The sequence below is a fragment of the Lepisosteus oculatus genome, chromosome 1, assembly GCF_040954835.1.
Source record: "Lepisosteus oculatus isolate fLepOcu1 chromosome 1, fLepOcu1.hap2, whole genome shotgun sequence".
In the NCBI taxonomy this organism is placed as follows: domain Eukaryota; kingdom Metazoa; phylum Chordata; class Actinopteri; order Semionotiformes; family Lepisosteidae; genus Lepisosteus; species Lepisosteus oculatus.
Genome location: NC_090696.1, coordinates 78,345,080 through 78,359,426, shown reverse-complemented (window position 1 = coordinate 78,359,426; position 14,347 = coordinate 78,345,080). Strand labels below are relative to the sequence as shown.

Sequence of the window (14,347 nt, the reverse complement as noted above, 5' to 3'; positions counted from 1 at the left end):
TATTTACTTCAAACATTATAAAGTGTGTTAACAGGTTTTTCACATTTACAAGGCCTTCTAACAGTAATATAAAATAATAAAATGCAAAGCAGTGGAAAGTTTGAGGTGTTTTACATCATTTATTTTCCTTTCTTCTGTGCATTTGCTGAGCAGCCGAAACCCTGTAAAGAAGTGTGGCTGTCCGGTAATGCCTGTGGTGACTAGTCCTGGGGTGTCGAAATACAACAGCTGAGGAGACACAGAAACAGACTCCCCTCCTGCCCAGCTCTTGACATGAATATTGGGGAAAGCACTGACCACACAGTTCAGCAAAGCACAGCACAGATCACAAAGGTGCTGAGTCAAGCCCCTGATCTTGTGAAGAGACGCACACAGCCCGACTAAGGAGAAACAAGTCTCGTTCGCTCCCCTCCCTGAGCAGAACATGAAAAACTGAAAACTCATAGATTATGGGAAATGAACAACTTGGTTTAATTGCCGATTCCGACACAGCCTCAGTCAGGAATAACGTCACTGTCCTGTTATAAAGACATGATCTCATTAATCTGAAACACACTTGGGAGGTTGTTTTTCTTCCTAGTCCTGGACAGATGAATTTGTTAATATAAGAAAGCAGCGTTATTTACTCTTCAATGCTTTTTGGGTACTGTTTTATGTATGTGAATGTTTCCTCACTCTGTATCAGACATTTTCTCATTACTTATCCTACATGTACTCCAGAGAGTTAGAAAATGTGACCACAACTCCTTGCAAAACATTTCCCTGGGAGATAAAATCAAGAGCTGGACAGAAAAGAAACTGATTAGGATGAATCTATTATTTTCTTTTCCAATTTCTGTGTGATTTTTTTCTGTCAGAGGTATAGAAAAAACGTATTCCAGTGTTTTGATAACTCCAAGAAATTCCCTCTACAAGACTGATGAATGATGCCAATGACCTCCACAAAAACCAAGTTGTGCCAATATTTCTCCATCTTATCTTCTTGTGAGTGTGTGTGGTGGAGAGAGTGTGTATATGTGAGAGCGTGCTATCTTCAGAGGAACAAATGATTACAAATCACCATCTCTCAGCCCTGGGGTTGCAAGAAGAGAACGCAAACTGCATTTGGCAAAGGGGTCCAATGTCTGACTATTTCAAAGGTTAAACAAAGTGTCATTGTTATGTTTAGTAAACATGTATCTAACAAAAGAACTCATTGCGTTAGATGGGAATAGTGCAGTAGTACATTACAGTAATTTATCACATTGTTGGACTGTTGCACACAAAAGACTTTTTATATGGCATGTTGTGCTTGCAGAACAAAGTTTTTTAATGGATCTTAGCCAGTCTTGTAAAAGTCGATTGGCTTTCTGTAGACATCAGCGTTATTAAGTGACATTTCATTTGACCAAGATACAGATTACTGATGCAAATCACAAACTTTATCTAGATAAAATCTAAACTGCAAAGAACATACTTTTGACCATTAAGGTTTCCTGCTTATGATACAGAATTCGTCAATTATGTTGTATTGTTAAATATTATTTTTTTAAGGGGGGAGGGGGGGGGGGATATGTTCTAAATATTCTCAGTGGAAAGTTAGAGAGCTTGGTTTTCCTCAGCAGTCAGAAGCCGAAAGGAATGCTGTCCAAAGACAGTTGGACGAAGATGCTTGTTCTTAGTTCTTCGTGGACGTTAAGTAATTGCAAGATGAGCTGCAGCCACAGGTATTTCACAGCCTGTTGCTCCTGGTTCAGAACCACCTGAGAGAGAAAGAAACATTTTCACTGTTCAGAAACAGTGAGGCAATCCTCATCAATCCCAGACACATCCGCACCGGCCCACTGCAGTGCTCAAGCGTGTGTTTAGCCTGGATGCTGGGAGCTGAATGGCAGCCCCTTGCACTCAGAGGTGTCGCGTGCGGGACCCCTGTCCGCCGCCCCGGCTGGGTAGCAGGCAGCTCACGTCTGGCTCTCGTCCCACAGGCCAGCGAGGCGCGCGTGCACTTCATCGTTTCCCGGCAGTCCCGACCCCAGACCCCAGACATCCTGCAGGAGCCCCTCTGGACCATGAGTGGCCCCCCACCCTACTCCCCCGAGGAGGAGGTCCACGCCAGCAAGGTGAGCCCCGGGCCGGCCCCCCCACAAGGGGGCTCTTCGGCGGCGCCCCTGTCCTCTCTGTAGTTGCCTCCTCTCTGTCTCTGCTCCTGCTCTGTAGCCTTGTAATTACTGTCCATCTGAGCTGTGAGCTGGCTTTGGCAAACCCAGTGCTTACTGACTGGTTTCTAGAGCCAGCAGCAGGTCTGCGTGAAGCTGTGACTGTAAACATCACAATAATAACTACATTCAGAAACATTGTAGTAGCAATGATGAGACTCAGTATATTCAAACGTGTAATTAAACTTTGTTAATTAGATTACTATGAATTGTGCTATGCAGGGCACTGTGAAGCTGCTTCTTTTTTTAATAGAAAACAAATTCTTAAGGATGCCGTATGTTGCAGAAACAAATATTTGTCTCTTGCTGGGTCCTTGGTTGACTAAAGACAGAATATCGTGACTTTTTTCCTCACCACCACACTGACATAACCTCAACCCCCAACCCCCCAGCTGAGTGAACCCAGAACAAATTCCTTTATGCTGAAAAAAACCTACAAAAAACAAATTGCCCTTCGTCGACTTCTGTGTTCCACCCTTTCTACTTTATAGTGCTGAACAATATTATTTAGCTAAAAATAATCTTCAAAATAATCCAAATGGAATCATTTCTTGGCCAAACAGAGAAGCATAATCTAAAATCAATTATCTTTTTTTAATTTCACAGTGGAATAAAACTTCCTCAGCAGACTATTTGCAGCAGAATTGTATTAAGAAAATGTCCAAAAGATTTAAGGGATACTTGACTTTGTTCCTCTGGGATTTTCCCAACTTTATTAGTATAATCAGAGAACTGCCTTCTGCGTGAATTGAAATGTACAATTTCAATTTAGTGCACACAAATCGTTTTTATGGTCTGGATTTAATGGCTAATTTTGAGCTGCTGATTTTTTTACTGGTTACTGGTCTTTTTTATGAAAACAAGTATGAAACATTGTATGAAACATCTCTTTCAAAATTGCAGAGCTCTTTTTTTTCTGTGTGAAACCATTTTAAAACAAAATAAAAAAACATATATATTGGTCACTCTTAAATACAGTCTCATACTGCGAGAAGTTTTCTCTGACAGTTTGGTGGTCTGATTTGGGTGGCCTGTCTTTCTGTTCTCTAAAAGAATCCACTTAAACATCTTAGTGGGCCTCTGCCTCTACCACTAGTGTCTACTGCAATAAACCCATCGACACTCTTGAAGTGAGAGCTTGAAGTGTTAATTGTCTGGGTTGATTAACCCCTGACACACGACCTCATCTTGTCTGTGATTTGGAAAGGCTTTTCTAGCTTTGTTTTTTTCTGTTTTGCTTCCAAAGGAATTTTATTATCTTAATCTTAGAAAAATGTCATGAAAACAGTCCAGGGAATCAGAGCCACAAAACAGAAATTTTCAGCTGTGTCAAGGTTCCATTGCTTCTGTGCGATCAGTGTAAACTGCCTTTATGTCTCTCGCCTACACAGCAGTGTCCCTGAGCGTCTCAGTCAGAATTAGGAAAAACCGAGAAGATCTGATCTGCACTCGACAGCCCGGTTTCTGAGACACAAGGCTTCTGTTTTATTTAGACACAAAGGGCTGTGTCTGTGCGGGAACCTGCCCTGTACTGTAAGACAGTAAGACATCTCCTGCACAGTAATGGCACTTCTGCATCTTGTGTAGAAAATGTGAGAGCTGAAGGCACATTAGGATAGAAGAGGACTGACAGTAATATTGATGGAAAGATCAACAGTAAAGCCCCAGGCTTATAGACTTTCTGGGGAGGCGCACAGCCCAGGACTGGGGGTGTCACTGGAGGTGAGGCCCCTCGGTTCTAAGAGCCAGGTGCCTGTGCAGCCAGATCATGGGGTCCCCGTTAAGGGTTGGGGTGCAGCAGGAGCCCCAGCTGACAGGTATGGGGCGCAGAGGCTGGCCGGGGTCACAGGCAGTGGGCCGCAGACAGGGTGGGCTGGGTGTGTCTGCAGGAGAATGTGCTCAGATGTGGGCAAGAATAAACAGTGTCCGCTTCAAGCCTGGGATCTGTCAGGAGGTCGACAGAGTCGTGGTACATGTTTATAAAAAGTGTACTTAATTCACTTGCAGTGGCTGAAGGCTTTTTTTTCTCTTTATCACTAATGAAGCTGTGCCCTTTAAGTAAAGCTGTAGCTTTTCTTATCTCTTTCATTTTTTTTCTTATCACTTGCTGTCCGGGACCAGAGTCCTGTAATCTGAAACCAGCTTTTCTGATTGCTTTTGTTTGATAAAGTGTTTCACTCACTAACACAGAGAAGTTCTGAGTCTGTTGGGAACTTGGAAATGTTTAATAAGACAATGTACTGTAGAACATTATGTGACACGTGTTTATAAATGATTGTCTGCCCATAAGCATATTTATATAGATACAAAGGCAGCACTTGATAAAATTTTAGCACAACAAATGCATAAAAATACAGTTTGTATAATTTTAGCTAATTGCTCATTGCATTAATTTTGAAGATAAAATATTAATGTAATGCAATAATATATGATTAAATGAGTAATCTAATGATATTATAAGATAACATGAACCCCTATTATTCTTCAGTGGCACAAGCCTCTGTAAAGTAACATACAGACGGACTGTCCGAGAGCAAACTGTTGGTCACACAATCAGAAACCTGGACAGTCCTGAGCTCAGGACAGGCTGTTTCAGACACCTGATGTCAATTACCTGCACTGCTGTCACATTAGCACTGGTTGCAGGTGGCATAGAAACGCAAATGAACATTTTAAATAAGGTTTAAGCTTCAGCTACAATTTCCTGCCTGCTACAGACATGGTTGAGTCCCAGTCTGTCTGCGTAGCACATTAAAAACAATTTTCCAAGAGCTGTTCATAATTACAAGTTTATTAACAACAAAGCACTCCTGTTTCTTCAGAGATAGAGGTGGCTTTCTGGAGCTGAGAGCAAGTTCTTGAGGGCCGCGTGGGAGAGCATTAGGGTCTCCACACAGACACACAGCCACGGGCCCCCCTGCTCAGACCCCCTTAAACAGAGCAGCCTGGCCAGGTTCCTTTCAGACGCTGTTCGAGGAAAAGAAAAATGTAGATATAAAATAAAAAACATTCTGAATTTTACTTCCTTAGAACCACTGAAATTCTTTTTATGCCATATATTTTCAAGGATACAGTTGAATGCTGTTTCACTTCTTTCATTGTTTTTCTTTGATATCTGATACCCACTAATTCTACCCAGTAATGAGGTTGTTCTGCATTGATTAATTGAATCCATTACATTTGTGTAGCTCTTTCCATGACAGAGAATCCCAATCTTGTTACATACAGGGTGAGATTCACTTCCCCCAGTGACACACAGAGCAGGGCAGGAGTGACAAACTGCTGGACCAGGTGAATAAGAGAGGTCTGGGGTCAGACTGGGCGAGCCCAGAGAGGAATTGAGCCAGGACACGGGGGATCACAGCCCTACTCTTACATCAGTGCTGCAGGATCTTTAATGAGCAGGTCGCAGGACCTCAGTTTAACGTCCCAGCAGAAGGGAACTCCTCTTACAGCACAGCTTCTCCGGCCACAGCCATGGAGCACAAGTGTGCGCAGATCTGATTAGAGTGTGCAATTTCTGTCATTAACCGACAGGTCAGCAGACTCCAGCCGGCAGCCTCTCGAAATAAACAGACGATTATTCAACTCTCGTTATAGTGCATTTCAGGGAAACCGAATGTTAAAATGCTGCTGAAGAAGAGAGAGCCATCAGGTTAAATGTTCACCAGAGAAGCCGGCATAACTGAGATGCTTGTCTGTGTTTCTCCCCTAGAGTGTATGTCATAATCCAGACTGCATAGAGAAGAGTGTGACCCTGACCAAAGAGCCCCACGACTCCCTGGGCATGACGGTGGCCGGGGGGATGATGAGCCGGGGATGGGACCTGCCAGTTTACGTCACCAACGTCGACCCCGATGGGGTGGTGGGGAGAGAAGGCTCCATAAAGAAAGGTACCCCAGGGCAGACAACGCTCCTGAGAAAATAAAAATACACAAGCGCATAGGGACGTTTACAAACGAGAGGATATTCGGTCCGTCTGGCCGGTTTGGTAGCTAGTAGCTAATTGATCGGAGGATCTCTTCCAGCTTCTTCAAAGAAATCAGAGTATCAGCTTCAACAACACAGCTGGGCAGCTTGTTCCAGACTCCCACAACTCTATGCGTATAGAGCCTCCCATTTTTAGTTTAAAGTGCACATCTAGTTTCCACTTGCATCACCTGGTTCGTGTTTCACTGTTCAATCAGAAGATACCTGCTGGGTTGACGTTGGCGATGCCTTTGAGGATTCTGGGTACTTTTATCAGGTCCTCTTGTAAGTGCTTCTGTTGAAACCTAAAGAGATTTGTGAGTCAGTGCAGCTCATTCCCTGAAGCCCCAGGATGTGTCTGGTGGCCAAACTGCAAGATCTTTTGCTCTCAATAGCTCCCGTAAGCAAGATTTAATAAATTATTTGAATATTGCTGCTTCGAAATGATGTTCTTACAGTATATTCTTATAATCCTGTGATCCTGTCCAATTTTCAGAGCAAGGCTAATTCTGTGTAAAAGAAGCTTTCATATTTCCAAGGCAGGGACTGTGCCAAAACTCTCTGCCTCCAATATTTGGCTTTTTCATAAATTCCTTGCTATTATAAAAAAGTAAATTGTAGACTGTTTTGGAAGTCTGTTTGGTTAAGGTTTTTTTTCTCACTTCCTCTCTGGCACACCTTAGGAAATAAAACACTGAATTTTCCATAATATTTCAGTATTAACCACAATATTAAACACAATCTGGAAATACTTATTTCCAATTTCAGACACTTACATAATAACCTCATTAAAATAAAGCTTCTTAAATCTTCAACATGTATTTCCTTGTTAAGATTTGTTTATTGTTGCTACAAGCAAGCAATCTTTTGTGAATTTTAACCAACTTGTATGTGTTGGATTACCTGCTGTAGGCCCTGCAGTAGAACCACCAGTGTTAAACATGCTGTCTTTAAAACAACTTGCCTTTTTCTCTTCAATTCAGCTGCCTGTGATCCTGCTTATCAGCTGAATCCAGTGTGGAGGTTCTGAATAGGCAGCCTCCTGAAAACTGATCAGAGCTAAATCTGGCCTCATCAGCTAATTAAGATGGTAAATCCCAATTATTCCCAAACTGAACACAACTGAATTTCCCACTGCGAAGATACATCCAGTTTAGATAATCAGGTACAAAGCATTGTTTCTGAATCGTTCCAGAGCTAAGTTGTACCGTCAGTCTTGGTGCCAAGATTCAGCGCTGTCCTCTTTGTAACGGACTAGTTCCTGCTGATCCGGTGCATGCTGCTGAATCTGCTGGCACGGATCACCGCTCCGTGCGACTGGCTTCTCCCTCGGTGGGAGATCCCGGGAGCAGGAGACAGTGACAGGCCGCCGGCCCCCTGTCCTCTCCAGGAGACATCCTGCTGAGCGTGAACGGGATGGACCTGACCGGGGTGACGCGCGGGGAGGCCGTGGCCAACCTGAAGAACACCTCCTCCCCGGTGGTGCTGAAGGTGCTGGAGATGAGGCGGGCGGAGGAGCTCCCGGCCGACGGCCCGCCGCTCCCTGAGGCCCCCAAGGGCCACACCTCCGGCGATGACTATACGCCCCAGTGGACCTCCTGGCTCCAGCTGCCCAGGTGAGCTCGCGAGCAAGCAGGCCGAGGCCACAGGATGTGTGTTTCAACCCTGCTGGTTTCCCGTCGCCGGGAGGCGGGACTCTGAATCGATGCAGGGCCAGTCTGCTAGTCATTCTAACGTCATACATACTGTATTTGTTCCTAGGAAGAGCTGCTTGAAAACCATTTGCTTTTTAATATTACTTTACACAATTATTACTCTATTGTGTAATTATTTTACACAATAACGCCCTTGATCATCTTTATGTTAAATGGTTAAATAACCTGAATGGTTTCCGTTGACAACATATCCTGAACTTGAGCGCTCTTCACTCGAGAGTGCGCAGATCTGAGCCGAGTGTGCTGCACTGACCGCCTCTGTGCTGCTGTGCTCCAGTTCGAGGGGCAGTGTCACCCTTCTGTGAAACAGGCTGAATTCATAGAAATGTATTCAGCAGAAGATAGTCAGCACCTGACTGAGAAGAACTGTATAAAAGTTTCTTGCTGAGCAGAATAAATGTAAAGAATATTTTTTAGGGAATGAGTTTTAAAAAATATATAAAGGAACAAGAAAATAGATCCTACTTTAGGATGAGGCCATACCATTGCAGTGAAAATGTAATCCCATCCTAGTGTCTTTTTCAGTTTTTTTGTGTCTTTTCAACTGAGTAACTTGGACATCCAGTTTGCAGAAGGAAAAGGGACGAGGGAGAGTGACCTCAGTCAGACAGATAAATGACCTGTCTCTGCCTTCAAGTGTGTGACAGCACCACTGTTAGGACAAGGATGGATGTCAAACCCTTAAGGCATCTGAAAGCTGACTGAATCAGCATCTTCTCTGAAAAAGTATGTAAACAAAATGCTGATTCACTCAATCTAGTTCAATTCTGACATTTCTGTTAAAATACGTCAGTCACCCACCTAATGACAAATGCTGTCAAAGATTCTCCTCTTTCCTCAAGAGAGAATATGGAACACTATGCTACTCCAATGGCTGAGAGATACAGCTTAACCTTTATTACTGTTTTCTACACAATCATACCACAAACTACTGCATGCAGTATTTATAAGATAACAGTGAAATAAAATATCAGAAACTGTATAGTAAGCTAAAACAAAACAGGAACATATGATCCAGTTCTAGGACTACAAACCTAGAGAACTCTGGAAAAAGTAGCAGATATTAAACCTGAAGAACTGCACAATAGTGCAGTTAATAGTGCAGAAATAATTCAATGGGAATACTCATTAAAAAGATAGTTCTCATATGTGCTTATGTGCCATTTTTATCACTTTATTAGAGGGGCAATGTTAGCTGAAACACAATTGCCTGTGAAACAATGTAGGCAATCCCATTTAGTTTCAGTACAAAGCTGGGAGCAGTGCTAATGGGATGTAAAAGCTGTTATGCCCTGAGCCATTCATTGTGTTATAGCTGACAGGAACAAATAGGCTGTTGAAATTAAGAGGTCACTGCAATTTTCGCAGTCATGTTCCATGTAAAATTATTATGGCCTAAATGCTTATTGAAATTGAGGTGCTATTTGTCCAGATATAGCTCACCTGGCTCCAAGAGTCTGGAATTCATTGTGTGCTGGAGGAGATCCATGCTGTGCAATTAGAGAGTGAAATCTGTGAACCCCAGGCAGCCTGCTGGAAATTCAAGTGGACTGAGAATCCTGCTTTCACAGCACACAGGTCTCAAGGTGCTGCTCAGAGTTGGGGCTCATCGAGCACTATGCATAATGGATTATTCCCCTCTGCAGCCTGGAGGCGGTCAAGCAGTTGCCCCTCTGATGTTTAAGACAACAGAAAACTAGTACTTTAAACCAGGCCCATTGATCAGCACGATCAGAGGGTTGAATAGTGAATAAAAACAAAATTAACATAAAATTGATGAGAATTTTACATTAATTGATCAGTATCCCGTTAAAGACAGTGACTCTTCTGTAAAAGTGATTTTCCTGTTCACCTCTTCTGCCTGTGTGATGGACACGCACAGAGCAGCAGGTGTCCACAGGGTGAAGTGGCGCCTGGGTTACTGTCAGGTTCGAGGCAGGTGAGGCTCAGCCCTGGTCTCATCATCACAGACTGAAAATCCCTGATCCAGGAAAGAACACAACATGACATTACTAAAATACTCAATTAAAACTTCTGACGCAGGAATTACAGAATCATTTTATGGTGCTGATTTTTCACTAGCAAGCTGAAGGGAACACAGTTATTTCAGACTGGCTGGATTAATTTAAAAAAAAGACTTCCAATGAGAAGTCAGCTTTTGCTAAAAAGAAAGGCTCTCTGAGCAGTCTTCAATCTCAATGCCTTTGTTTCTCCAAGTTTGTCACAGGCTGTAGGAAGTGTGCATGACTGAATCGGACAGCAGGACAGCGGGAGCATCTTTCTTGATAAATCAATTCAGTACTTGCAGTAGCCGATTCTGGATGAGATCAAGCAGCTACTGACAACCAAACATCCTCCTCTCGTTGGCGAACTTTCGGACTTTTTCTTTAACGTTCTTATCCTGGAGTGGCAACTGTCACTTCTGTCCCAGATTGGTTTTACTTCAATGCTCTATCAATCCATTTTGAAGAGATAAACCAGCATGAAAAATCTTTTGGTGATTTTATTAACAAGAAACACTTTAAAAGAAAACTGTATTTTTAGTGGCTGATGCGATTACAATAGTGCAGGAGCACAATTACGGAAAGCCCGACCCAGAACAGCACATGAACAGTCTGTGAACAATGTTTTCCAGCATTGCTTCCACAGAGCAAAGATCTGTGCATATATATACCATACCTATATTCTGTGTGCACTTGGCTGACATTGTGGATTTTTGTAAAGCTTCCGGTAAATTATCATGCTAGACGTGGATTTTGGTTTTTTTTTCATATCATTCATCACAGGCGACACCAGCAGAAAGGCAAGCCAGAAATGAACAGAAACTGCTTACAGTCCAAGCGTTTTTTCGAAAGGTTATGGCTCCACTTTCTTGTTCTTACAGTGAAATCTTTAGAGGATACAGCAGACGAGGTACACTGGACCTGTGAAAGATTGTGGAATCGACCTGCTTTATTTTTCTGATGGAACCTAATTCCTATATTCAGTGAAGTCAACTGTAGAGCTCATGCAGTCTATCCCAGACTGCATGAGCTCTACAGTTGACTTTACTGAATATAGGAATTAGGTTGCTGGAAGCCATCTAGAATAACCAGTTTTCTGAGCCATTTTGTTTTCCTAACACCTCTTGCATATGGTTCAGTTTAAACATCGACACAAAGACAACACACCTTTTCCACCGGATTAAGTTGCATGTCGGCAACGTTTCCGATCTCTTGCGTTCCCAGGTACCTGTCCTGCTGTAAAGATATCGTCCTGAGGCGGAACACGTCGGGCAGCCTGGGCTTCAGCATCGTGGGAGGTTACGAGGAGAAGAACTGCACCCAGCCGTTCTACATCAGGTCTATTGTGGAAGGGACGCCGGCTTACAACGACGGCAGGATAAGGTACGCCTTTGCACCAGTAAAATAATGACAATTTTGTATTAATTGGTTTAGCAATTTTGGTTCAGTATTAAACGGCGTGCGTGTGAGATGGACCGCGCCGTGCCTATGGCCAGGCCTTTAAGGCCCCGGTGGAGAGAGAGCAGGTGAGTGGGTATGTGAGGACAGAGCTGGCGCCCGGTCACTGGCTCAGCGGTAGCAACAGGGCAAGACACAAAAAGACAGGCCGCCAGCGATCCCACATCCAATCATGACAAACAGAACAAAATCCGCTTTTCCAGCGTGTGGCTCATTTTCTTTTGACTTGTAGTTGGAAAGCAACTTTCGTTCAGTCTTTGCATACTTGCATCGCATTAGCTCACCTTTACTCTTTCACAACCAGCATACAAGGTAGTAATACAAGGGACTATTACAAGTAACTCAGTAACACAAGGGAGAGTAAAATCAGTGCTCGTCCATGTGGGTTATGCCACGTGAGACTTAGTGAGCTTGACGACCCTGATCAGCTTCTCCTGCACTCTCATTTCCCCAAATATATCCTCAGCATGTGGAGGAGTTTCAGCTACTGGAGGGGGGTGTTGGAAAGCAGATACCCTTCAATCCTCCACTGGTTTAACTGCCACATGAGAGCAGGAGACGGGATGGTTATTTCTGATTGAAAATGGCCTTCTGACACCCCCTGTTCCCCTCTCAGGTGCGGCGACCTGCTGCTGGAGGTCAACGGGAAGAGCACTTCGGGGATGACGCACACGGCGCTCGTCAGGATGCTGAAGGAGCTGCGCGGCAGGGTCACGCTGACGATCGCGTCCTGGCCCGGCAGCCTCCTATAGGAGGCAGGAGCCGGCCGGAGCCGAGCTGCCGCGGGGGGCTCCGAAGAGACGCCGCACAGCCGCCACTCGCTTTGCCTGGAGCTCACAGGGAGGAGCGCACCAGCACCGCAGGCCAGGCAACGTCCCGGTACGAACGTCCGAAGCACTGTGCTGAGCAGCTCCACGGGTTCTGCTGTCCTGACAATCCAGGGGAAGCTGGGAGGGAGCACGTTGCTAACTACAGTTATACGTTAGAATATGCATCTCATTGGACTCACGTTACTTACTGTAAATGTTGCTGTCTGAACATACAGATTCAAGCACTTGTATTCTTTTTAAATGGCCTTTTAAACAATACAGTGGGTCTTTTTATCGTCCGTACTGCAGTGGTTTCCATTTCATCATCTGTTGAGAAACGGGGGGACACTTGGCGATGCAGCTGCAACATTCTTAAACAACCTCAGTAGATGTGTTCTTAATCTGTGCAGATGTGACATTATCATGGAGGCCTTACTGATTTTCATACTTGTGAAAAACTTTTCTGTCTTTATCTGTGGAAGTTCCAATCTCTGAGAAGTTGTTTGATATGGTGTTTACTTCCAGTTGTTTTAATTGCTTGAGCCTATGTAATATATCTGATGCTAAGTTTGGTAAAAAAAAAAATAAAGTTCTGGAAAAGGAGAGAAAGCTGTGTGCTTATGCCTGCCTATTCCTCACTCCCCTGCAGTTTAAACTTGTGGTTTCCAGTTTACGTGTCACTATTCATGTGGAAGATGGGTTGCCGTTGTCAATGACTTTGAGGAATTTGAATATGTGAATCAGGTTCACTTTGAAAGAACAGATGATAACTTCAAAAGCCTGTGATAACTACTGCTGCCCATCTGTGACAAAGGCTGCATGTGCCCATACACACACTATGAAGAAGTAACTGGATACTGCGTGGAAGAAATTAAATGTGATATCAAACATACTGCATATGCTTTAGAAACACTCAAAAAACAAAATATTACAGCACACAGACTATAGTGCCTGACCTTGTTTTTTCAATTTTACATCTATTTAATACTTAACCAAAGAGGTCAATCATTACCAGCTCCCTTTAAGAGAAAATCTGATTTTCTAGTATGGTCTCAGTCTAACGGACTTCTAATGATAAAAATATAAAATGATTTTGTTGGGGCAGTAGGAATAGCTGTATCACAGTTACTTTAGCTACAAAGCAAAGCAAAATATATTCACAAAATAAGTGTTCTATATCTTTGCTGTACTTGAAGGTGCAGACTACATAAACTGAAACGTTTTAACAGCTTTATTGTGCTGGTCATAGTCATACACAATGTTTCCTTAAGCTGCTAGCAGTTCAAAGACATTTAATCGAGCCTCGGATTTAGTTTTTCCATGAGTGATCTAATTGTTAAAATAACTGAAAGGAAAGAGAAAAGGGCTCAGCACCACGCCAGAAGGTGGCCTCTTGGTGAGACATGCAGTGGTTTAACTGCTGCAGTGTCCAACACTTCCAGCCCAGCACAAACTGACCGAAAAATGACCGCTAACAAAAAAATTATCAAAAGCTCGCTTTTTTTTATTCGACAAATTATCATATTTTCATAGTGCTTCATGCACCAAAACAACAAAATATTTTAATACAAGTCTGCGGTTCCGACCAGTGTTGAAAACTTCCCAGAATTAAGAAATAAAACTGGTATCTTTCCAGTATTTTGTTTTTGATAATGTTAGAACTTAGTAGCACTCGACAGGATACAAACACAGCCCCCAGCCCTCCCTCACTCCAGGCCCCCGGCTTCGGAGTTCTCCTGCTCCGCGGAGTGCTCCTCTCCTGCCGGCTTCCCCTCGCGGCTCCTCTTGGACTTCTTGTGCTTGTGCCGCCGGTGCCCGTCCCCCTCCTCGCTGTCGTGCCTCCGCCTGCTGCTGCTGTGGGGCAGAGCGAGAGTGTGTGAGCGAGGCCGGGAGCACCGCTCACCTGCACCTGCGCCATTCCCCGCAGCCGAGGAACCGCCTCCCCCGGCTCCGATCTCCACCACAAAGACCTCCGGCTGCAGGCTGGTTGAGCGACTGTTCCAAAGCCTTACTGACACGCTGGCCATAACGCACATCTGCGGACCTCGGCAATCACGACACACCTGCAGTGTCCCGATGTCAGCGTGAACCAGCTCCGGTGGCAGGGCAGTGGTAACGTGCCACTGCTTGGCTCCAGTTCAGGCACAGAATACTGGACTCATCATTAGGCACAGTTTTCCAAAACACAGACTTCAAAA

General features: G+C 44.0%; 2 protein-coding genes across 11 annotated transcripts in view; one reads left to right on the top strand and one right to left on the bottom strand.

Moving 5' to 3' along the window:
- The window catches only part of lnx1 (ligand of numb-protein X 1), a 65,592-nt gene extending 52,834 nt beyond the window's left edge, over positions 1–12,758 (top strand). For all 5 annotated transcript variants that reach the window (XM_015345922.2, XM_015345921.2, XM_015345923.2 and 2 more), the window contains 5 exons: positions 1,965–2,099; positions 5,911–6,088; positions 7,555–7,780; positions 11,107–11,265; positions 11,957–12,758. In XM_015345922.2, coding sequence (XP_015201408.1) covers positions 1,965–2,099; positions 5,911–6,088; positions 7,555–7,780; positions 11,107–11,265; positions 11,957–12,092 — 834 coding nt within the window. In that variant the 3' untranslated portion in view covers positions 12,093–12,758. The remainder of the gene's footprint in view (positions 1–1,964; positions 2,100–5,910; positions 6,089–7,554; positions 7,781–11,106; positions 11,266–11,956) is intronic.
- A 599-nt stretch (positions 12,759–13,357) lies between these two features.
- fip1l1a (FIP1 like 1a (S. cerevisiae)) overlaps positions 13,358–14,347 on the bottom strand; it is a 37,644-nt gene continuing 36,654 nt past the window's right edge. For all 6 annotated transcript variants that reach the window (XM_069193996.1, XM_069193995.1, XM_069193985.1 and 3 more), the window contains one exon: positions 13,358–14,003. In XM_069193996.1, the coding sequence (XP_069050097.1) occupies positions 13,856–14,003 (148 nt within the window). In that variant the 3' untranslated portion in view covers positions 13,358–13,855. The remainder of the gene's footprint in view (positions 14,004–14,347) is intronic.